The 26,007-nt window shown below is 39.1% G+C and overlaps 1 protein-coding gene across 1 annotated transcript in view; it reads left to right on the top strand.

The window, feature by feature from the left end:
• Positions 1-2,051: 2,051 nt before the first annotated feature.
• ANTXR1 (ANTXR cell adhesion molecule 1) overlaps positions 2,052-26,007 on the top strand; it is a gene marked incomplete at its 3' end in the record, with an annotated part of 210,237 nt that continues 186,281 nt past the window's right edge. Inside the window, exon 1 of the mRNA XM_084234447.1 lies at positions 2,052-2,217. Coding sequence (XP_084090573.1) covers positions 2,066-2,217 — 152 coding nt within the window. The 5' untranslated portion in view covers positions 2,052-2,065. The remainder of the gene's footprint in view (positions 2,218-26,007) is intronic.

Below are 26,007 nucleotides of genomic sequence, written 5' to 3'. Positions count from 1 at the left end.
ATTCTTTTATCTGTAAAGCTCTCAAGAAATGGTGTCTCAGACCTCCCTGGTGGCCTAGGGGTTAAGTCTCAGTGCTATCACCCTTGTGGCCTGAATTCACTCCCAGGCCAGGGAGCTAATCCACATGTGGTGCAGCAGACCTCTCCCTTCTCCCCTGTTGCTCCCTTTAGCAGTGCATTTCAGTAGATCTGCCTGATCTGCTCCTCACTGTCTCTGGCAAATTCTCTCACCCCTAGCACTTCTAGCTTATACCCCAGTTCTTCTAAGCAAAAATAAAATCTTAAAAAATTAATAAATTCTCTGCCACATTTCTGAGGGAAAAAAAAAAAAAGAAATGATTCTCCTCATCACAGAACTGCAGAGGATTCACTTCCAACATGGGTCATTCATATGGCACTGATGCTGGCTGTCAGCAGGGGATGTGAGTTTCTCAATACTTGGACACTTCCACAAGGCTGCCTGAATGACCTCCCCAGAGAGCAAGGACCAACCCACAATATCTTTTATGACCTCGCCTCAGAAGTCACACACCATCATTCCTAAAATGCCTTATTAGTTACATACAAGTCAATTTTATTCAGTGTGGTTTTTGGAAGTGGACGGGGGACGGCAGTGTGTATGAATACTAGGAGATAAGGAACATTAAAGATCATTTTGAAGGCGGGGTACTGCAATACATTGTGAATCGCCAAAACGTATTTGACAACAAAATTAATGTTTAATAGAGCATTCCAAATATACTAGGATCCCATAGAATGCATGGCAGGGGATACCACTGTGGTGGCCACATTGGGAAACAAGGTTTTAGAGGCTTAGTAGTGGGTGTGTCTGGAAAAGGTATGTCTGGAAAAATAATCCTAGAAAATGGAGCATGAGTGTGCATTAAGGGCTCCCTGAATGGAAGACATCCGAAGCTCAAGCTGAGTTCCCAGCTCCAGGGGGGCTCAGAAGCCACTCTAACCAAGATTCCTCGCTTGAGAAGGTTAGCACAAGACTTCCTTGCCAGTTCCCAAACTATTTGGAAAGTCTATTACCTTCAGAGCTGTTCACTTCTCCCGTTCTAAATCAAAGACAGGGTGGGGAAAAGTCAAAGTTTACAGGCTGAAAGAATTTTTCGCAGAATCCCTAATATCTGGAGATAGAAAACCTCGATTTAGAGATTTAGAAAGTGCAACTGTTCGCAGCCAGGAACAGCCTTGTCCGGGAGACTGTTTATTGCAATTCTCATCCACAATACTGGATCCCTACAGTCTCTTTTATGATGTGTGCTAATGACTGGATGATTCATATCACAAAAGCCCTGTTCTTCTCTACTTCGTTTGCACAACAGCTTGTTTGCAAAGCTCCCAGCCTGGGGTCAGTCAGAGCCACAGTGTTTGGAGGAAGTTCGTCCTCATCAAATGTTTACAGTGACTTATCTGCAGACATAGGGTAGGAAAGGAAAGCCGAGGACGACGTCTGGAGAGTGAGCGAGAACTGGGAAGGGACAAGAAGCTACGGAGAAAGAAAGGGAAGGTCTAAGAGGAAAAAGGAGTAAGAAACCGTGAGCAGTCACACTCCCCAGAAAGCCCAAGAGCGCGTTCGCCGTCTTCGGCCACAAGGGGGCACCCTTTCAACGTTCTTCCTGCATCAAAATGAAAAAGGGGGGCAAAGAGGAGGCAGAAAAGGCACAGCACTCCCCGCGCCAAGAACAATTTGCAAACCCACCCCATAAGATCTGAAATCTGGGACAAAGAACCGTCAGGACGGAACTGCCTCAAACTGCAAAACCTCAGCGCAGCCTCGAGAGGGGCGCGCGGGCGGGAGTCAGGAGCAGCGCCTTTAAAAAAGCGAAGTGTAGTATTGGGATTCTTGAAACCTGAAACCCAGAAACCAGCATCGGAGCGGAAACCAGAAGGAAAACCTTGAACTCTTTCGGACAATTGCTTCCGGGGAGTTTTCTGGAGCTCGAGGGGGAATAAAGGACCCGCGAGGAGGGCTCCTCGGATGGCGCGTCCCTAAGGGTGCTGGCGAGCTCGAGGCGCGTGGGAAGGAGCGGACCCGACCCTCTCCCCGGGCTGAGGTCATGGCCACCGTGGAGCAGAAAGCCCTCCGCATCGGCTTCAAGTGTCTCTCTTTGGCCACTTTTGTGCTCATCTGCGCCGGCCAAGGGGGACGCAGGGAAGAAGGGGGACCCGCCTGCTATGGGGGATTTGACCTGTACTTCATTTTGGACAAGTAAGTGCCATGAGCCGTTCCATCCCCGGCTAACCTGATGATGCTTTTTTTCCCGGGCTGGGCTTGTCGGCAGGGTCGCTTTGGGAACGGCTTGTCTATCTCCTGGGCCCGAAAGGGACCGCAGAAGGTGCCAGGGGCTCCAGCCCCGCGCCTTTGTCAGGGAGGTGGCTGCTCCATCCCTCCCCGCTGCCGCCCGCGCGGAGCAGGCGCCGCCGCCTGTGGTGTAGACAGCCTTCTTTTCTGACTTGCTTTCTGTGACCGAGAAGTGTGCGAGGCGTGTGAGGATGCTGTTGACCTACTACGTTTCTGTGAACCCTTTAAATTTGCTTTAGAAATCGTGGTGAGAAAGCCTTGCTTAGGAGAGGCAAAACTTAAAAAGTAAGTCTCCAAGAGGCGTGGGCTTTTAAAAGTCAGTCATGTCTTTTAAAAAAACCAAACGCGTCCTACATAATGCAACACCTTTGTTTCTGACAAGGTCATGCACGCCGCCTTACGGCAGTTTGTGAAAAAATGTTAGGTGGGCTTCTCCACCTGGGCACTACTGAGCTTGAGGCGGGCGAATTCTTTGTTGTGGGGGCTGCCCTGTGCGTTGTAGAGTGGTGATTAGCAGCATCTGGCCTATCCGCTGTAGATACCAGTACTGTACCTTCCAGATCCCTCCAGCCCCCTCCAGTCTTGCTGGGGTGACCACCCAAAAAGCCTCCAGATATTGCCAAAGCCCCATGCGGGTAAATTTCTCTTCCCCCTCGGTTTGAGAAACTCCGGTGTAAGCGAATTCAAGTTCTTGGCCTTTGGATTGACTGGTGGGCTACCAGGGAGGTGCAGGAGCGCTGGTTTCCTTACAGAAATGGAAAGTGGTCAGGCTTCAGGACTGAGTTCAAGGGAGAGCTGAATGCTGAACAATTAAACACTTCCCAAATACCCATCGATTTGCCAAACCTCAGTCATTCAAGGAAGCATCATGCTATCGACTAAAATCCATCTTCCACAATAAAAAGCCCCTCAGAAAGGTCCCTGCCCATTAAAACTCTGTGAGCTACCCAGTGCCAGGAGAGGACTTGCTGTTACGGCGGAGGGGAGATGAATTTCACAGACTGGAAAAGTATTTGGGAGTTGGAAAAAAGAGTCCTGCAAAATAAACTGGCCAGCTAGACATCAAATGTGCTTTGCAGTTGCCCCTGGAGTTTGGTTTTTCCGTAAAGGTTGTTTTGAACTCCCAGATTCTTGGGATGAAAAGTGAGATCTCTTTCTTGCAGATTTATGAGAAGGTGGATACTGAAATGTATTTCAGTGCTAAGAAATGGAATTTCTTTTGTTACTTCTAGAGTCTGGGAACACTAGCTCATAGTTCAAAGACAATGTCAGAAAATAGTCAGTTGCCCATCTTGTGCTCTTCACCCTACCCCACCCCCTAAAAGAAACCAGATCAGAAAGACAAACAAGGAACGGATAATTATCCCGGAATGGAGAATTCAGTGATTAGCGATCACCCTTTCTCCCAGATTAATTTGAGTTGAATTAAGTTTTCAAGTCAAGTCTCACTTAAGGTTCTGAAAGAATTTATTTTGTTGTTGAGAGGAATTTAGCAAAAATGATTTTAGGTTTATCTTAGAGAGAAAAAAACTGATTTAAAAAAAGAGTGGAAAGATTTTTTTAGAAATAGTGAAAAATACCAAATCCCCCAAATATTAAAATATAAAGCAAATTCATAAAGAAAAACAGGATGGTAAAGATCAGAGAATAGGTGGGCAGAATAGGAAGTCTGGAAATAGATCCAAGGGCATGTAAGCATTTAGTGGGAGTTCAAGTCAAGGGAGTTATTTGTTATTTTTAAAAGTGATTCTTGGGCAAATGGTAACATGAGAAATGGAAAAGATTAGATACATATTTTATACCACACACCCAAATAAATTCCAGGAGAAATGGAAATTTAAATGTTTAAAATGAAATGATGAAAGAACTAGAGGAAAATTTAGATGAATATTACTATCATCTTAGGCTTAGAGCTTTTAAAACTATTTAAGGATTTAAATACATTAAAATTTTACATTTCTCCAGTGAAAAATGTAATATACAAAAGATGTTTCAAAAACTCTTACAACACATTACTCTTTAAAGAGTGATCTTAATATGGAAAAAAGTTGTTTTAAAAAGATAAGCTCAATAGAAAATAGGTTTACTACATAAGTAAGTCACCCTCAAAAAAATCATATATGAAATTCATTAAACAAAAATGTTCAACTTCATTAGTCATAAAGAAATGAAAAAAATCAAACAAGATATAATATTTATTAAGTTGGCAAAGATTTTTAAAGATCTACAATATTCAGTATTGGTCAACTACAGGCAGTAGGTGCTGCTTGATCTTAAAATACAAATTTGTATAGTCTTTCTAGACTTGCAATGTCTGATAGAAATTTCTGTCCAAATAGAAATTTCTTTGATAATAGTATGGTTGCTACTATCTTTGTGTGACTATTGAGTACTTGAAATATAACCAGCACAATCAAGGAGGTGAACTTTTTACTTTAAGTTTAGTGATTTTAAATTTTAGTAGCCACATGTGGCTTCTGTACTGGGTAGTGTAGACAAGAAGAGGGGTTGGCAACATCTATCAAATGCTTTTTAAAGTGGGGCTCTACTTTTCCACCCAGAAATCCCATATCCTACAGAAAAAAATCCAAGATCATCATCAAGAAGTGCCTCTATGTACATTCATGACATTGGTGTTTGTTATAATCAAGCTGAAAGTTACCTAACTGTCCAACATCAGGGATTTATGAGCTAAGGCAAGGCATATAGATAGTATTGAAGATGCATATTAGGGGCACTTGTAAGCCATTTTAGGACAAATATTTAATGCTCATAATATATTCCCAGGTGAAAATATAATTACCAAACATACACATGCCAAACATTATGTGCATTATGATTGTCCATTGTAAAAAAAAAAAAAAAAAAAACCAAACAACTAAACACACACGTGTCTAGGTGTCTGCTTAGGCAATGTATGATAGTATTTCTCTCCAGAAGACAGGACTTTTAAATTATTTTTTAAGTTATTTTTGAATATTCAGAATTTTTTTTACAATGAACATATGTTATTTTTCTATATTCAACAAAAATAAGTTACTTTGAGTTTTTAAAAAACATTTAAAATGTGAGGCAGGTCTCCAGCCAGGGCTCTGAGCTCCAAACTGGTGATTATGGAGGATGCTGCTGCTTTTCTTTTTTGCCCTGAAGTAAATTTCTAAATGCACCATAGGATCTTTTGCAGTACGCTTAATACCCAATTGCTCTTGGGGAAACAAATGATGGGAGACCTTACAGACCCCTATCTTTACTTTTAGGTAGACTCTTCAGACTTCCTTTAGTTGTCATGTTGAAGAGAGAGATATTTGGAGGCTGAAGGAAAAACTCACTAGAACTCAGTGTGACATAGCATACTGTCCCCCCACTTGCTATCTCCATCCAGGCTCATTCTTATGATTGTTGAACCCAGAGCTGGGGGTGTGCCAAGAGATAATGATGGCAAAGAGGCCCCTGGTGGTCCTTAAAGACATGGTCTTTTGTTCTAGAAAGAACCTCCTCAGATAGTGCTGTCCAGCATCAACCATAGCACGGTGGAGAGGGAAAGAATGCTGACTTGTTTTTTCCTTGGGCTTCGAAGATCCTTGGCTGACAAGACACTATCTACAGGCTGAAAGCAATGGATCACAGGGCACCGAATTCACCCTTCTCCCCAACCCTTAGCTTCCTTTTTCCTGGTGTACGGTTCTCTTCTTTTCCTTGACGTTAAATTTCAGCTCATTTCAATTTTCAGCAGGATGCACCCCCGGCCTGGCAGGAACCCAGATTATACATTTAATGGAACGTCATGTTTTCTCAAATAGGAGCAAAGACTTCATAATGATAACCTAGAATACCACAGTAACACAATAGGGCATGGTTAGTGGCTTTGGTGACAGGGTCGGTGGACTGGGGTGAACAAGGCTTTAGACTGATGGAATTTCATGTTCATTTAAACATGCTTTTCTGGTTATAGTCAGGAAAAGTAGATTGCTGGGAATTCAATTAGGAATTTGGAAAGTGAGATTTGGAAGGCCTCTATCCAGAGAAAAACAATCAAGGAGCAGCTAGGTCCTTTAAGTCTCCCAGGAGTACTAAAATTAATGCACCCCATTGACCATCCCATGGACATGCACACAGGGCTCTTCTCTTGCAGGGCTCTTCAGGTGTTACAGCACATATTTATGAATCACATATTGGTCTGTTTTATATAGAACTAGTAGTCATTGACATGGAAAACATGGATTCCCATCATGAGTCTCTGGGAAGTGCTGTTATATTCACATGTGCCCTGAAGACCTCAAAAGTAAAATGGTGGGTTAAAAGCAGAGCAGGAGTGGAGGGCATGATGGCTGGGAGGGAGACAGTAGCACTAAGTAGCTTATTTACAGGACATCCCTAACCACAGTCTGTCACCCAATAAATCCTTACATTTGTAAAGACATCCAAGCACTTATTGCATACTCCTTCCCAGTAGAACCCCAGACTCCTCCCTCTGCTAGTTCCTTTTGGCTCAGCACCAATTTTCTTTCTTTTTTCCCCACACAAAAGGACCCCATCTTGCCACTCACCCAGAGTTTCAACCCTAGCACCCACTTGGATTACCCCAAATTGGTGATGTTATACTCTATGTATTTTACTCCAGGGACATGGTAATAGAACACATTTTTGTGGCATTAGGCTGGGAACCTCACCTTACCTTCTGGGTTCCAACTACTACCTCACAAAAAAAATCTCTAGAGTCAGAATTAGACTCTCCCAACACTAAGACTATCTCACAATACCTCCTACCCCCCAAACAACCTTGCTTGGTAACTAGGACAAGCTCTACTGTCCTTAATGTACTGTTAAACCTTTGTCTGACCCACTCTATTAAGTGACCTGCCCAAGGATCTTGGATTAGCTCATGATGGAGCTGGGACAGTGTTGGTTCCTAAGTCGCACCCCAGGTCTTTCCATTCATCACTGCCTGTACAGTTGGGACATAATGAGAAGTACATGGAAATACAACTAAAACACCTGGGTGGATTCCAGGAATTAAAAAAATCCCACATTAGAGTTTCATTAAATGAAGGCACATAAAACAATTAAGATTATTCCATCAAAAAGCTGCTGCTATGCTGTCAAATCAATTGTAGTTGATTAAAGGTTTCAGGAACACCAACCCCCTGCAGTCCAGAGATGCTTCAGAGCACTGGGGGGTTAACTGATGTAAGACTATGAGGTGTGCTCAGGACACAGGATTATGATGCACTTAAAGGCCCAATAAATTAATAATTTGTTCTGATTGAATCTCATGGGAAAAGGGGATTCAACTTTGCAAATGTGTTAAAACACACAGATGTAGCTTGTTTTTAGAAATACTTTGAAAGAGAGCTTCAAGAAAGGAAAATGCAAAATTGGCTATGAATCAGGAAAAAAGAATCCCTCAGAAAATGCTGTAATTCCAAGACAATTCAAAGAAATAAAATAAAAAATCAATAATAACAAAAAAATCAAGATTCTCAGGAACCAGGAATATCTTTCTTTTTCTTCTTTCCCTTCCTTTCTCCCTTCCATAGAGCATACTATCCTCAGCCTTTCTTCTTTTTGAAATAGATTTTATGGTTGCCTTTCAACATTCCTCCAACTAGGTTCTAGGTAAGGAGAAGACTTAACAGACCAGGGAATAGTTGGTAGAACTTTCTACAATTGGAAAGTTTGATGTGTGGGTCAAAAATAAAAATAAGTAAGGCATAAGTGTTTTGTATTTCTGTCTGGGTCAGCCAAGTAATTATCTCCACTTTCCTTACCTGTGGAGACTTGATAAAAGTCAGTGTCAAGCTGAGAATAGTATCCAGGAGTGTTGGAGGAAGGCATCCGTCCTAAGATAACCTGCAATTATCTCCAAGTGCTGAAGGACTCCCAGTGGTCCAGGAACAAACTCTGGCATCAATAGTGAGACTTGGCTGTCACATAAATGCAAATGGGATTTGTTTTATGCTAATTTAGAACATGTGTTTATTTTTGATATGTGGCCAAGAGGCTGGATTCCGCCTCTCCTAGCGAATACTCGGCAACAAAAGACAAAGTGGGTATTTGGACATTTCCTGACATGTTTCCCAGACATGCCAGGTTTGCACTGAAAAAAAAAAGTAATTCTATTTCTTTGATTTGGCTGAGCTGACTCATTCATTTGGCATAAATATGTTCTCAATCCCAATCACAATTGTGTGTTCCATGAAAGCATGGATGACACAATGCCTGTTGCAAACAATATCCTGTTCTGGGAACTGCAAGCAATGTAAAGAAGCAGGAAGCAGCCCTAGACTACTTGCTCTTTAGGGGGAAGGACAGTAGAAGGATTTCAGGCAGACAAAGCTAAAGACTCCTGGAAGATTTTGGGAAGGGCCAAGGGAAGTCAATTTCTGATCAACAATAAAAGAAAATAGTAAGTAACATTTACTATGTCCTTGCTACTTACCGGGCACTGTGGTAAGCACTTTGCCTGTGTGATTCCATGCAGATTTTATGATCATATAAATTTAGTACTGTCGTGATCACCATTTGCCACATGAGGAAATTGAGGTTTAGAAAGGTTAGTGGTCAAGGTCACTTTTAAGTGGCGAAACTCAGCCTTAAACTTAAGTCTCATGCTTTATGCACAAAGATGGAAAGACTAAACATGCAAACGAACACCAGATTAAGCAGGGTAGGTCATGTTGTGCTGAGATTACAAATAATTCCCCAAAACTCAGTGACACAAAACAACAACAGTAGAAAAGCTAATTACATATTTATCATTTCTGCCTATTGACATGTTTGATGGGAGGCTTCAGGGGCTCATGGTTGTTGTTCTGGGACCCAGATTGGTGGGAACTCCTTAACTCTAGCTTCCACTATCACATCTGCAAGGGGAGAAAACACTGAGGACTTCTCACTGGCAGTGAAATGCTTCAGCTTATAGTGACTGGCATCCTTCTACTCATGACTCATTGGTCAGAACTAGTCACTTGTCCTCATCCTACAGGAAGAGTGTGGAAAAAATGGCATCGTCCCATGTAGCTAAAAGAAGAGAAAAGCCAAATATGGGTGAGCACTAGAAAGCCTCTACTGCAAACCTACACACTGCTTTGGCATGAATAAGCAAGAAGGGGGTAGTCATTAAGACAGGGAGTAAGGAGATCATTTCTGGAAAAGGTTTCGCTTTGAGCCAGGTCTTAGATATATTCACCAACCTGAAACTATTGTCTGACGTGAGAATTCAAACCAATCTCTGAGGCTGTGATGGCTCCTGTTCTTTTTCTCCCTTTCCCATGCCACATGTCCTTTAAATGAAACATTCAGTGGACTGGGTAAGGGGTAGAATTAAATAAGATTGAAGGAAGAAATGGAGTTGAGACAAGCTTCCCTGCCACTTAAATATTAAACGAGTATATTTGAAAGTGAGAATCTCTGTTTCCATAGTTTGTGGAGCATGGGGAAATTGAAGGGAGCTCTGCCCTGGAATAGCACAGTAGTTGATATGACGTGCAGAGGCTGATTCAGAGACTAAATCAAGAGTAACTGATCTCCAAATGAATGTGTTTCTCCATGGGGGTGTGGCTGGCATTTTTGCTGGGACAGTTTTTCATTGTACAGACCTATAGGATGCTTAGCATTTCCAGTCCTTACTTTGTAAATGCCATTCACCTTTCTGGTCAGTGTGATATCCAGTAAATAAGTGCCTCTACACATTTTTCTCAATGCCTTCCTGTGAGATGCCGCCACCCTGGTTGAGCACCCCCAGATTACATGTAAGCAGGAGACATATCCATCTAGAGGAAGAAGTGGAAAGGTTTCAGCAATAAGAGGAACAGTAGAAGTTGCAAATCTTGGAAATTAATATGTTCTACCAGAACTACTCATCCAGGAACCAGATCAGCTGTTCAATATTCAAGTTCCAGATCCAAAGGTTAAGGCAGGCAAGTGTATTTTGGAAAAGCTTCTCCTGTGATTCTGATGTAGTTCTTTCCCTCCCACAATAAACAGTGATACTGAACAGGAAGACAGGAAAATCTGTCCATAATGATGTCCTTTCTTTTCTCAGGTGAAAATGTAGGTGAAGCAGCAGACACCAAAGAACTGGATGTCAAGCTGATTTCTTATTTTAGATGGTGGTATGGTGGTAGGAGAAGCCCAACATGATATGGAGCAGGAAGAGCAAAGGTCACAGACAGACCATACTGTGCACTTCAGCATCACCAGGTCCTGCCATACATGCACACATCTGTAAGCCATGGTGTTGTCTAGGACCGTCATTTGCTTCCCTTCTGTCAAGACTCTTACATGAAATGTGCTCCAGTGCCTCAGCAATGAATTGAGGGTCAAGCACAAGAGTTAAAAGATCCAGCTTTGGAGTTAAAAGACCCAACTTTGGAATCAGGAGTCTCTGATTTTAAATACCAGCCCAGCCTTTCACCAAACTTTCTAACCTCAGGAAAATTGCTTAGGCTCCCTGAACCTCAGTCTCCTCATCAATAAAATAGGCATTAAGAAGTATTGGAAAGATTAAATAATATTAGATTAAAACCTCAATGAGGCATTTGGTATGTGAGTGCCATAGTGGTGGTGGTGATGGTGGTGGCCACAGTGGTGATGGTGATTGAGGTGGTGGTAATTAGCCCCAGAGAAAGGGAGTGCAATCTTCTAACAAAAGGCACCACCCTAGAGTTCAAGCAGGACTGCCTGACTAAGATAAGGAATATATTGATTCAATTTAAAATGTATCAAACTGCTAAATTTTTGAAATTATGAAATATATAGAATATGTCCCTGGTACTTCAGGATTTCACAGTTTAGTAGAAAAGACTAATTGCAGGGGAAGAGAATTGGTGAAATAATTTTGGTTGAAATGAAAGAGGTTTAGGAGGATTCATGTAAGAGGTAACTTTGAATCTGGAACTTGATCAGTTGGCAAAGGAGCAATTTATGGGAAAGCATAGTGACGCATACTGTGTGACATAGACATGACAGGGGAAAAAAATGGACTTTCTCATACTAGCAATAGGTTATGGGATTAAAGGAATTTAAGGCAAAGGTGGCAAGCATATGTGTGCATGTGATTATAGGTATAATCATATATAAGACTATATGTCACTTATTCTTGTAGTCGGCATGAGGAAAAAAAGAATAAAGGAAATTGAGAGCTCTTTTATGGGGAGTAGCATCAGAACTTGAGCCAATTGGGGGTGAATGAGTAGGAGAGGAAAGAATTGCAAGGGTAAGGAGTAGGTTTTAGAAAGAGGAGTTAGTTCAGTGTGGATGTGTTAGGTCTGGACATGTGACACATTTGGGTGGAGATGTTGAGTGGGCAGTTGGGTTTATATCCTGGAACTGAAAATAGATATTTGAGTGTTCTTAGCCCAAGGGTAGTAGGTGAAATGTGGATATTTATAATAAATAATGTGGAGATAATATCAAGACAAAATCAGAATTGGAAAAATATCAAAAAGAAGTGGAGTTTATAGAGGAAGATTATCAGGGTCCAACCTAAAGGAATTATCAATAAGGATGCCTGTGTAAAAAAAGGAACTCCACTACACAGAGCTGAGAAGTTGCCACGACAGTTAGAAGAAAACCAATGAAGAACTGTACCACTGAAATGAGAAGAGAGAATTTCAGTGGAAGATCAGCTAGATGTTGTCCCCTAAAAAAGTATTTTCTTTTCTAGTCTTGGTGACATCACCAAAAACCCAGCCACTTAAGTGCAAGATCTGAAGTGAACCTCTTTCTCATATTGCCAGGCCTCATAGTATCTGTTCCCATGTCTCTCCTTTGTCTACCTCATTCTCTGCCCCATCGCTGCCTTAGTTCAGATCTTTACCATTTCTCATTCAGTTCACTTAAGCAATCTCTAAATTGTTCTCTTTATCTTCTTTCTTTACACTTTCTCCCACCTGTGTTTTCAACACTGGTATCAGATTGATCTTTTTAGAACAGAAACTAATTTTGACATCATTTTACCTACCCTGTAAACTGTAACACTTCTAGAATGCTTTTAGGATAAAACGTAAACTCCTTAACAAGGTATCCAAGAACTTTATTGCTCAGGCTACTATCCATTTCCCTGACTTCATGGCTTACCCTATCCCACATCCTTGTAATTTCCAACAAAACTATATTGTGCAGTTCCCTCAACTAACCCAGTGCCCTTTCCTGCTTTTATTTTTAATTCCCTTCATTACCTGTCCCATCTTTACAAAAGTGGATGCTCTCTTACCCTTTGAGATAATTACTAATAGTTGGTCTGCTCCTGTCATTAGCTGAGGGCTTTCCATGGTACAAAAAAAATCAAGAACAATCAGTTTTCTACATTATATCTTCATTCAAAATCCCTTCCCTGTTGGGACTTCCTCAACTCTGTCACAATTCATATCCCATAATATGGAGTGACTAGCCCAATATCAAGCAAGGGATAGAGAAAAATAAACTTTAGCATTTGTCCTCTGAGTCTCTTGCAGAAGCCTTATCTTTTCTTCCTCCAATGGCAATACTCAGCCATGTACAACTCTAATTAATAAGTACCTGTAGGAACCACCTGGAACAGGATTTTCCCAACATCTTGGTGATAAAAGGATTATGATCGGAATCACAATTATCCAGTTTGTAGTATTACATAGCAAGTAAAAGTGAAGGATCCTAAATGTGACTGTACACCAGTCACAACAATAAACAATGTAAAGTAAAAGGAAATGCCACTGGACAGCTATAATCTAACCACAAATAAGTAACCATGTTGCTCAGGACATTCTTGACCTATTCTTGCTGAGCCAATGGAATTTTTAATAGCTTTCTATTTTACTCTTGAAAGAATCTCAGTTTGGATTTTAAATTATATGATCATCCTGCTTATGAACTGTCACACAAGATAATGCCAAAAAAATAAAAGGGGAGAGGATTGGAAGTCAAACAGAGAAAGCACCTTGCACACTTTATTGCATTGTAATGGACAACCAGTGTAGTGCTCCTGATTCCATTTTGAGTGCACAAATTTTTAAGACCTTTCCTGGTATCCCTACCACCAAATATTCATTGTGAAAATTCTTTAGCACTTCTTACTTAGTTTAGCACCTAAATCTATGAATTGTATTTGTGCATTTCCTGACCCTTCCACGAGGAGGCAGTGGTACATAGGTGTTAAAAACACAAATTTAGCCTCAAATTGCTAAAACTACACTGAGGAAAAAAAGATAAGAAATGGAGGTATCGCATTATCTGACTTCAAATTTTACTATAAAGCAATAGTAGTAAAAACAATATGGTATTGGCAGAAAAAAAAAGACGATACATGGATAAATGGAATCGAATTGAAAGCCCAGAAGAAATAAGTCCATATACATACTAGCACCAGACCTATGATTCTAAAAACTGGGGAAAGAACAGTCTCTTTGATAAATGTTGCTGGGAAAATTGGAAAGTCATACATGAAAGAATGAAGTTGGATGGATTTGTTAATACGCACACAAAAAAACTCCAAGTGGATTAGATTTAGATGTAAGACCTATAACAATAAAATATATAGAAGAAAACATTTGTGAAACACTTCATGATACAAACAATAAGGATATTTTTGGTGACTTAACCCCTGTGGCAAGGAAGTTAAAAGTAGAAATAAACAATTGGGATTACCTTGAATTAAAACGCTTCTATACAGTGAAAGAAAATATAAGACAAAGACATCCTGGTGAATGGGAGAAATATTTACAAAACATATAACTGATAAGGGATTAATACCCAAGATATTAAAAAACTCATACAATTTAACAATCAATAAATGGATAGCAGATATCAACAGGTAGTTCACCAAAAAGTATATCCAGAAGGCCAAAGGACATGAAAAATTGTTCTTCATCACATCTGATAAGTTTAAAACCACAACGAAATGCCATTTCACACCCATGAGAATGGCACACATTAAAAAGACACACATCAACAAGTATTGGTGAGGATGCAGAGGAAAGGAACTCTATTGCACTGTTGGTGGGAATGTGAACTGGTACAACCTTCATGAAAAGTAACCTGGATTTACCTTAAAAAACTGAAAATAGAAATACCCTATGACTCAACAATCCCACACTTGGACATATGCCCAAAGAATATGATACCATCAACACAAAAATCCCTTTGTTCCACAATATTCATAGCAGTGTTATTTATAATAGCTAGGACCTAGAAGCAGCCTTGATCAATCATCAAGAGATGATTGGATCAAAAAGATGTGGTATGTCCACATATGGAGTATTATATAACCACAAGAGTATGAAATACAGTAATTTTCAGAAAAATGGAGGGAATTTGAGAGAAATATGTGTAGCAAAGTATTTTAGAATGATAAAAATAAATACTGGATATTACATAGCAGACAATTCAATAATGTAAAATATTCTCAAAACCATGGACATCAATAAGCATCTTGAAGGCTCTGAAGTAGAGAGGGAGTGGGGTGAGTAAGGAACATGGGGATATAAGGAATGGTGGTGGGGGGCAGAAAAAGAAGTGTTGGCCAAATAGTAAAAGTTGGTCACTGAGAGGGAAGAACACAAGGGACTGTGGTGATGGTTTATGGGTGATATAGTGGCAAGAGAACCATGGGGACTACAGCGATGTAAGAAAATAAAATTAATTAATTAGAAAAACCTACAATCTTTTTGATCATTGAATAAATAAAGCAGAAAGGGGGAAATATAGTAAAAGTAGAGCTTTAAACACCAGAGGGGAGGCTGTTTAAACATGGTGTCTAGAACCAAACCACCCAAGGTCAAGTCTCAATCTTACCACTTATTAGCTGTGTGTCTTTGAGTAAGTTACTTCTTTGTGAACTCATTTTTCTCATCTATAAAAAGGAAACTAATAGTGCTGTCTGGGCACACAATAGGTAGTTGTGCCCAGAACAGTCTTATGAACCTATAAGCAGTGCTCATTAAGGTCTAGCTATTATTATTATTATTAAATGGCAATTAATGTAAAATGTTCAGCACAGTGCCTATGTAAGTACTTAATGAACATTGAATGTTGTGATTATTAATTTTTATAGGCACAAAAGGACCTTGTAAGCATTTCAAAATCAGTTTGCTGAATCAATCAGTATTATCTTTTGTATTTATGCATGTATAAATATATCCAGCAAGATGCAAATTGAGAAAGGACATATACTTCATCAGAAATAAAGATATTGGTGACTTTTGAAAGTCACCAATTGGTGCTATCTTAAGGAATTGTAAGTACAGAAACTGAAATTTAATGAGTTGAAGGGCTTAGTGGGAAATGGGAAAGGAAAGAAAATGTATTTATGACTTTTGAAAATGAAGCTGAACATGGATAGTTCCTCCTTCATATCTCCCCCACTATCATATAAACCTAACCCTCCTAAAAAGAGAAAGTCTTATTTAGGCATCTTCACCAGGTCCAAAGATCAAGGACAGTGACATTGACATGCAAACATTTTTAAGAAATTCTCTGGAAGCAAATCAGACGGACTGAGTTTGAAAGAGGTCAGCTAGGGTCTACTTTCAACCCTGTTGCTAAGCTGTAAAAAACATGTAGAGAAAGATTCTGGAGGAGTCCCAAGAACAATCCCAAAACTAGAAAGGAATTTAAAGTAAAGAGTGGGATGTAAGAAGGATGAGAACCCTACTTGCCATTGTGCATTAGCATCATACAGAAGCAGCTGCATTGGATAGTCAAAGAAGAAATGAAGCCACAAGAGAGAAAGCTCATGAAAACCAGGCATCTTTGTGAGAGTTATTCTGTCCAGCATTGCAGAGTCCTCCCCACAGATCCTGTGATTCCAGGGAATTGACAGAGTTCTGTCTTGATCATGTGGATATAACAAGGATCAGGAATGAGGTCAGGTACAGCACAATATAGAGCCTGAAGTAGAGACCAGGTTAAAAAAAAACAAAAAAACAAAAAAACATTACATTACATACAACAAGGTGGAATTGGAGTAGTCTTGTCCAAAACAAACACACAACACTTGCAGGGATGACGTTCCTTTTGGCAAAAGATTAAGGTTTATTCTATTCTCCACTCCCCTGATTGATGGAACACTAACATAAGCTTACTTTAGCCTTTAAGGCAAACTTCTCTTCCCAGGATTAAGTTTCTTAGAGAAATCTGTAAGTGTGAGCCAATGCAACATCTATCTTGTGTGTGAGACAATGCAAAATCTTCTCTGTTCATTTGTCTGTCACCTAATATTGGAAAGCAGAAACCAGATTTAGTTACACCTTTCCATATTCAAGGATAAGGTCTACAAAATTTTAGTGACTTAAAATGATTAAACGAAAGTCTTTAGATGGAGGAAAAACAAATTTATGGAAAGAATTTCAACAAAAATCTTTAGCACCATATATTTTGTGTTCTCAATGAAGTCAAGAGATTTGTGAAATGGGATAAAATATGAGAAGACAAGAGACCTATAACAGTTAAGAAAATATAAAGTAATATGGAAAAATTTAGTCACTGTAGATGGAGTACAGAGCAGGATTGACATGGCAGAAAGTGAAATAAATAATAAAGTATGTTTGAGTAGGAAATGAGTTATATGAAAGTGTTGAGAGAGAAGATGATAGTGAATGACAAAAATAGAATTCCAATAGGCCAGATAATTTGGGTTGCTAAAGAAAGACAATGTTTCTAAAAGAAATCTTGAAAGATTTACTACAAGTGGATTTTCTTGATTTAAGAAAAATTGAAAATCCAAATGGGAATAGTTCATTAAGTAGAAATATAAGTTAATTAATTAAAAGAGACTAATACTTAGATACTTCATGTGAAAATTTTGAATTTCAAAGACAAAAGAGTTTTATGAGGGGGAGAAAACATACACAGGTTACATGCAAAGTCCCTGCAACATTAAATGGTAGATAATGTTGACAGATTGAGACAACATTAAATGGTAGATAAATTTATGACCAAAATGTTACATTTAGCCAAAAACTCACTTACATGTGAAGAAAATAAAAGACATAATTCAAATAGTTGTGAATTTTTTTAAAACAGGATTAGGGATAATTTTCTTCAAGAAACCATGCAAAAAGTGAATCAAAGATTGGAAAAATACTTTAAAATATGTTATTTTATTTAAAAAAGGAACAATGACCACTGAAGTCATTTAAGCAGATCGATATTTAATTAGCATTTTCAATAAACTTTTAGATGATCATCAAGCATCAAGAAACCAGCAGTCTGTCAGGAGGAAGGAATAAGGTGAAAATAAGAAGCTTTTAAAAAATATATGCCATTTTCGAATCGTCAACGCTAATGGAAGCAATATCCACCACACTGAATATTGCAGAAAGTAAATTCATTGGCATACAGTTAAAAAAAGGTATCCTTAAATAGGGACTACACTTGAGGGGAGACATCAAATTTTGTAGCATAATGAGCAATGATGTAAGAAAATAAGTAAATAAGGGCTTCCCCGGTGGCCCAGCAGTTGAGCGCTGTGCTGCCGGCAGCCTCTGCAGCACCAGTTCGCTCCCTGGCCGCCTGGGGAGGGTCCCACATAACACTCAGCAGACCTCTCCTGCCACGCCCGCTGCTCCCCTCAGCAGTGTATTTCGTCAGGCTGTCTGTTCTGCTCCCTGCTCTGGCTCTGGTGAATTCTCACCCTCCCGCACGTCTGACTGTACCCAGTGCTTGTATGTATGTATGTATGTATGTATGTATGTATGTATGTATGTATAAATAAATAAATAAATAAGTATTTTAAAAAAAGAAAAAAAATAAGTGAATAAATCTTTTCCTTGAACTCAAGAAGAACAAAGAGATTAAAGTAATAAGATTAAAGATAAGTAATATAAAGGTTAGGAATAGAAATATCCAATATATCTTTAAAAAATTCTAAGAAGAGATAAGGGAACATTTATAAGAGATAAAATAATTTAAAATGATCATAAAATCTCATTTTCCTGAGCTAAAGAAAAGAGTCGATCCTTCACATCTAGAGGACTAAACAAGTCTTCAAGGATATTTTTAAAGAATCAACAATTTATATAATCTTAGATAAATTATTAAAATACAAGAGTATATAGGTCTATTCTTTAAAAAGTCAAAACAAATAAGCTTCCCATTTTCTTCTTCCCTCCCCCAAGGATAAAGTAAAAGTAATATTGGCATTAGATTTGTTGTTTAGTCTACAATATTAAACACTCAAAAAAATCTCAGGGCCTCCCCTGGTGGCGCAGCAGTTGAGCGCTGGGCTGCAAAGCTACCCGCAGGCTCTGCAGTGCCAGTTCAATCCCTGGCTGCCCTGAGGGTCCCACATGGTGCCACAGACCTCTCCTGCTGTGCCTGCTGCTCCCCTCAGCAGTGTATTTCATCACTCTGCCCGTTCTGTTCTCCGCTCTGTCTCTGGTGAATTCTCTCACCCTCCCAGCTTCTGACTGTACCCCAGTACTTGTATAAATAAATCTTAAAAAAAATTTTTTTAGTAATTTGTCTAGAGTAAAATGTGATACTGCGATTTTATAAGTAGGATTCCTCAGACACACAAAAATTCAAAGTGTATGCCATCCACATACCCTTATTGAATAAAACAACATGAAAATATCGACATCAAAATGGGAAATGTGTTAGAAGAAAACTATAAGAAAAATTATTTATAAAAGAAACAGTAATCAGTAATGGCACTGGAAAAAATAAGTCAGAATGTTACATAGCAAATACAAAATTTTAAAAATGGATCTCAAAGCAGTACATGTCAATTTTTCACTGAAGATACCAAAAATTACTCCTACATTTACATATACCAATCCCCCAAAAGGTTTTTTTCATTTACAAATTCCTCTTTCACCCAAATCCATGTACTGGGTAGCAGGAGGAATGGAAATCCCTCAATTTTGAACCAGTGTTAGATTACAGTTTAGTATAGGGACTTCTAAAAATCTCTTTAAGTGAAATGCTCACTCTTTCATATTTTGCCCTCCCCCACTAAAATCTGGAATTTTGAGAGGAACTAATTTGCCCTAGTAAGGATGTTCTTTGGTTTAGGACCAGGTGGTTTCAATGGAAAGTCTTATCACATCTTCAAGTAGCAGAAATTTTCAGAATTAAACTTAAAGACAAAAAGATGGTGAGTTTCCCAATTTATTTTAGAAAGAACATACAAGTGACTTCAATATCTCCCAAAGATAATACATTCATAGACAAAACTTCTAACCAATTTGAAAAAAAAAAGTTTAAAATCCAAAAATCAGATATCATTAAAACAAAACCAACAGTGTAGTAAAAAATAATACACCGAGACCAGGTAAAATTTATCCTAGGAATACAAGGGGGCTTCAATATTTAGGAAATGTATAAAGATAACTCACAAATACGAATACCAAATTATTTTCTCAATAGAATCAGAAGACATTACACTGAATATTTAAGAGTTCAAAGAATAGAGATGACATGAATAATAATTAATGATTTCATATGTACATCTTAAATCCTATATCCTACAGAGAATAAACTTTCCTTTCAAATGCCCATGAAATATTTATTAAGTCACAAAGAATGCCTCCCTATAGGTCCCAAGACACAATTTTCTAGTCCACATTCTCAGCAATAAATAACAGGAAATGAATAGTAAACTAAAACTTCAGCTACTGGGAAAAAATATATAGATTTTTATTCTATCTCATTATGAGGAAGACTGAATGCAAGTTACTGTCTAGGGCGGAGGTTAGGATGGCAGCCTGCACGTGCCTTCAGGGCCCAAAATATGTACTGCCTGATCCTCATAAGAAAAAATCTGCTCACACTTTTGCTAAGAAAACACTTGCATCTTAATAGAAATAGGCCAAAAAGATGGATGCAGAGCTTTATGGGCCAGGGACCTATACACACCTTGGGGCTCCAGCTTAGTTTAATGCTCTGCTGTTGCCATGTTGAAATTCTTAAGTTTTGAGGAAGAGGAGTTGCATTTTCATTTTGCACTGGGTTTGACACATTATGTGCTGGTCGTAACTGATATTCAGTGTTTTTAAAATAAGGAAAATCAAATGAAGAATAAATTTTTAAAAATCTGTGACTTGTAATTGAATACATCCAAATAAAAACTATAGTGGCAATCCATTTTCATTTATAAAATGTACAGGTATTTCAGAAGGGATTTATCCTATCTCCACAGACAATGAGAATCTTACAAACATTAGATTTAATCCTCTAAACAATCATCAAGCAATAGACATTGTTATCCCCATTGCCTACAGGAAGCTGAAATATAAGAAAGTAAAACATCTCGGGCAAAGGCCGTAGTGTGCAATTTGGCCATAGTTATCAAGAGTATTAGAATTTTTTTTAATAAACTTTAACCCAGAAAATCTATAAGAATTTTTTAAAAGTCCAGTATAAAGAAATGCAGTAATCAAAAGTATGTGTCTCTGATAAGAAAAAAAAAATTATTCTTACCATATTTAGACATACAGAAAATAATTTAAAGCTGCTTTGCATTTCTTCATAATTCTCTCCTGCTGGGTGCAGGTGTATCAAGGGTAGTGAGGAGAAGAAGCAACTTTATTCCAAAATGAAAATCTCAGCCCATTGCAAGAATCTGTAGATTTGTCTCTTAGGTTTTGTCTCCCCCTTCCTTGTACTTCTCTGGCTCATAGGTCTATATGCTTGGGGGTGGGCAGAGTAGGGGCTCTGGTGTACTTATGGCATAGATGTAGCAGGGTCTCCTGACTTCCCTGGCAGCCACAGTGCAGCCCCTTGTATGGTCATGGTCAGTTGCCCAGCCTCCATAGATCACATTGTTATGGATGTCACTTAATGTGTATTTCAGTTGTGGGAAATATCTTTGGGGGAGCTACCTCAATTGTAGGTTTCTCAAGGACACGAGTAACAATCTTGTGTTGGATTTGCACCAGAATTACCAATAGTTGATATAAGAAAATGTTTTTTGGCCTTTTCTGGTATGTGTGTGCATTGGAAAAAGTGAGCTGGTAGAGATATTTTCCTATATCTTTTTGATCATCATCTATAAGAAAAAATATAATGTACATCTTGATGCAGTATTATGCAATACTTACAAAAAACTGACAAGTTTCACATAGCATTTCTTTCTGTTATAGTTTGCAATGTACCCTGTTTCCATTTTATTTTAGGTTTTTTTGTTTGCTTGTTTGTTTGGTTTTTTTGCTGGCAACATCCCACCAAACTGATTTTCAAAATCATTGCATTTTATAGCTTAAAAATCACTGACTGGACCACCCCTGGTGGCGCAGCAGTTGAGCTCTGGACCACCCCTGGTGCCTTAGCCTTTGCAGCGGCAGTTCGATCCCCGGCCATCAGCGAGGGTCCCACGTGGCATGCAGACCTCTCCTGCCGCACCCGCTGCTCCCCTCAGCAGTGTATTTCATCACTCTGCCTGTTCTCTTCCCCGCTGTGGCTCTGGTGATTTCTCTCACCCTCCAGTGCTTCTGACCGTACTCAGTGCTTGTATAAATAAATAAATAAATCTTTAAAAAAAAAAAAAGGAAAAGAAAAAAATCACTGACTTAATAACCATCCGTTACATTGCTCACAAGTCAGTGGGGTGGGCTAGGCATCCTGCATCGGATCTCCATGACAGGCAGGAGCAGGATGGGTAGTCCAGACTCAAAAGTCCTGCTGAGTGACTTGGTTGGGATCTATACTGGTAACTAAGGAAGCTAGAGTAGAGGCAAGAGTCAAGGTCAAGCTTTTTTGCTCAGGAGGAGGGTTTGTCTATGACCCTAGTAAGTACTTGGACAAGAAGATCTGGGCCAGGTTAGAACTCCAGCCAATTAAGGGTCTGGAGTGGTAAGGCCAGGAGGAAGGAGAGGAAAGTCAATGAAGAAGCTGGGGAGAGAACAGAGGGAGATAACAAGTTCAGGACCTTTGACAGTAGGACTAATTTTGTTTTTTTGTTTTTTGGGTTTTTTTTTTAAAGAGTATTTATTTATTTATACAAGTACTGGGTACAGTCAGAAGCGCGGGAGGGTGAGAGAATTCACCAGAGCCAGAGCGGGGAGCAGAACAGACAGACTGATGAAATACACTGCTGAGGGGAGCAGCGGGCGGCAGGAGAAGTCTGCACGCCCTGCGGGACCCTCCTCCGGTGGCCGGGGAGCAGCGGGGGATCGAACCGGCACCGCAGAGGCTTTGGGTAGCTTCACAACCCAGCGCTCAACCGCTGCGCCACCGGGGAGGCCCAGTAGGACTAATTTTGGATCCACTTAGTAGCACCTGATGCTGCCGTTCCCTTCCTGGATTAGCTGGGGAGCTGGATGGGTCACTGAAGACATCAGTGACTTCATCTGGGTGGGACTAAGAGAAAGTGGGGACTGACAGTTTTATAATGTTCATACATTAGGCAATAGTTCTCCTTCAGGATAAAAGGGTGATAGTTCCAACTGTGACCTCTCTTTTTTTTTTCCTTTCACTGTATTCTGCCCCGTGTACAAAAGAGGTGGGAGTGGGTATTTAAACAGAATTTGGCTCACTTGATTTTAGCTGACTCAGGTTGTATGTGTGGCTAATGGAAAGAGCTTGTGTTTTCTAAGGAGCCTAACCACAGGAGATTTTGAAACTCAAATAAATACAGAAGAATGCATTTGAGAAAGAAATCAGAATGAGATTCAGAGTTCTTGTTTTGTTATTACATTTTGCATTCTAAACCCTTAGGAATAATTGTACATAATTCTGAGAACGGTGCCAGGTTCTACCTATCATTCAAGATCTAAATTAAGTAACCCCTGTCAGATTCTGTGCAAGCAATGCGAATCATTCGTCTTCTAGTTCTAAAAGCACAGCCCTAAACTGCAGTTCTTGTCATGAATATTACAGTTTAATTCACCTTTCTTTCCCACTCAACTCTGAATTCCTGTGGGGAAAGCATCATGTTTTATCCATCTCTGCACCTGAGGCAACCAGAATAGTGCTGCATAGTAAGCTTTTTTTTTTTAGTTAATAAGAAGTATGAAGTTCCAGGTATAATTCCCCTGCTGGTGGTCATGCCAAATACTCAAATTAGCTAAAATAGGTTCAGTACATGAAACTATAACTATAAAAACTATCTCTAATATGAGGAAGGACCTGGGACTCTATCCTTGTCTTTTGATTCCTTCTGCAGTGCCCCTTAAAAGTTCCTAGAACAATTTACGTCCTTAAAAATAGAATAAAGGAAAACATAATAAACACCCATGAGTTCTCCACATAAAATGAGCAAATGTCAACACTTTTTCACTTTTTTTTTTTTTTAAGAAATAAGATGTGTGTGTGAGAGAGAATGTGTGTATTCATAGATGGTATCTACTGATACATATTCAGGTTATTTATATATTTTTGACTGTATTACAAAATGCAACAAGGAACATTATTTTACAAGATTCATGTACACATGCCCTTGTTTGTAAACCTAGAAATAGAGCAGCTGGTCATAGGAAATGCTTATCTTTAACCTCACTAGGTATGTGCCAAATTGCTCTCCTAAGTAGTGATATCAATTTCCATATCCACCAGCAATGTCCCAGCATTCTTGCTTAGCCCATATTATCACCAAATCTTAATACTCTCAGACATTTAAATTTTCACCAATCTGAAGGGTATGAATGGTGTTTCACAGTTGTTTACGCATTTCTATATCTACTAGCAGAGTTCTCTAAAATGTTACTTCAAATGTTGATTCACCATGCTTAAGGAGACTGCCTGTTCTGGTCCTCTGTCTGCTTATTTGTTATTTGACTTTTTAATATTCACTTGTGCAAGTTATTGACCTCTCCTGGACACTAGTGTTTTTCCTTTTATATTTGTTGCAGACATCTTTTCTTATCTTGGAAATTATGTATGGTATCTTACTTCATTCAAAATTGTAGCCATTTTAGGTGGATAAATTATCCCTTTCTTTAAAAGAATTTGTACTAGAGGGTCCTTATGTCTTGAAGAAAAGAATTTCATTTCGGGGCCTCCCTAGTGGTGCAAGGGGTTAAGACGTGACCTATGAAGCTGTCCGCAGGGAGCTACCCACATGGCACAGCAGACCTCTCCTGTCTTGCCCGCTGCTCCCCTCAGCAGTCTACTTCCGTCAACCTGCCTTTTTTTGTTCCCCAGTTCTTGTATGCATAAAAATAAATCTTTAAAAAAAAGAATTTCAATTTAGTTTTATTTTTTACTTTTTTAAAGATTTATTTATTCATGCATACAAGAACCCGGGTACAGGCCACATGTGCGGGAGAGTGAGAGGATTCACCAGAGACAGAGCGGGGAACAGAACAGCAGACTGACTGAAATACACGGTTGAGGGGAGCAGCGGGCGAGACAGGAGAGGTCTGCTGCACCATGTGGGAATCTCCCTAGCTGGCCGGGATCGAACTCGCACTGCAGAGGCTGTGCACAGCTTCACAGCGCTGCGCTCAATCGCCTGCGCCACCAGGGAGACCCTCACTTCACTTTTTAAGTCATTTTCACAAAACATCCTTTGAGAAGTTTTCCTAGCATTGAAGTTATAGATTAATTTAGAAAAAGTGAGATAGCCTTAGGATGCAGTCTTTCTTTTCATCACTAAGACATATTATATCACTTCTGTTCAGGTCAGACAAACATCATTTCTGGGTATCTGGCAGAGAAAAATAAATTCTCCTAGAGATGGATTATACTCAACCTGAATGAGAATTTTATCCCAAAAATAATATTAGGGATATTATACCGTGAAAATGAAGGTATAGAATCTGCTTTGCACAGATTCATCTTAAATAGCTTTGATATATTTTGAAAGAAAAAAATAACAAATAACTCTTTAGAAGTTGAAATTAAGTTACATGAGTGGATAAAATAATAAAAGTAATTTGAAATCAGTGGAAAATGCTTGCAGTATAACATGTCAGAGTATAAGAAGCAAGCTCTAACCTCAACAACTATTAGAATGACGGGCAGAAATGCAGAGCTCAGCTGTAACAGATCCTTCAGTGAAAAGAAGCAGGCTTCCTAGCTAAAGAAAAGAGTGGGTTAGAATAGGAAAACCTAATATGAAGTCACTGCAACAGACTGACTACAAGCACTGTGGAAAATATTTGTAAGCTGAATTGAAGCAGGAATAAATGGCATCACTGTCAATCCTGGGAAATATAGAAACCCTGTTCTAAATCTAAAATTCTAGGATTTCACATATACCAAAAAAACAGTTTCCTTCTTTTTTTAGTAAGAGGATTTCTGGATTCCTTGTGAATGAAATGAAAGACTCTGTAGTTTGACTTTTATTTTTTGTATGGCAAGTTACATTTGCTTTTCTTAAATGTCAAACTATCAATACATTCCTGAAATAAAATCCACCAATTAATTAATTATTCTTCTTTTGGATTCATGTTAGATTAGTTTTACTACTGTTTTATTTAGAGATTTTTGCACCTATATTGAAAAATGGCATTGTACTCTTTTTGAGGCGGGGGATTTGTTTATCTTCATTTGGGCATCTAGTTGGTACGAATTTCAAAGAAATAAATTGGAATTGTTTTTCTTTCCCAATCAGAGGAATAATTTAAATGTCATGAAATTAGCTATTTCACAAAGATTTGAAACTAACCTGTTAATAAGTTTGCACCCAGGTGTTTTCATTTGTTTAGTGTAGGAGGGTGTGGAGTGGGTGGGAGGATTGGGAGATGGCGTGGGAGGAGAGCTTTACAAAATATTTAGGAGCTCTAACATTAAATCTAAATGCCCTTTCAAATAATTCTAAAGTTATTGAAGTTTCAG

The sequence above is a fragment of the Talpa europaea genome (genome assembly GCF_964194135.1).
Source record: "Talpa europaea genome assembly, chromosome: 6".
Lineage (NCBI taxonomy): Eukaryota > Metazoa > Chordata > Mammalia > Eulipotyphla > Talpidae > Talpa > Talpa europaea.
The sequence above is the reverse complement of the archived record's forward strand: the minus strand, read 5'-3'. Positions and strand labels throughout refer to the sequence as shown.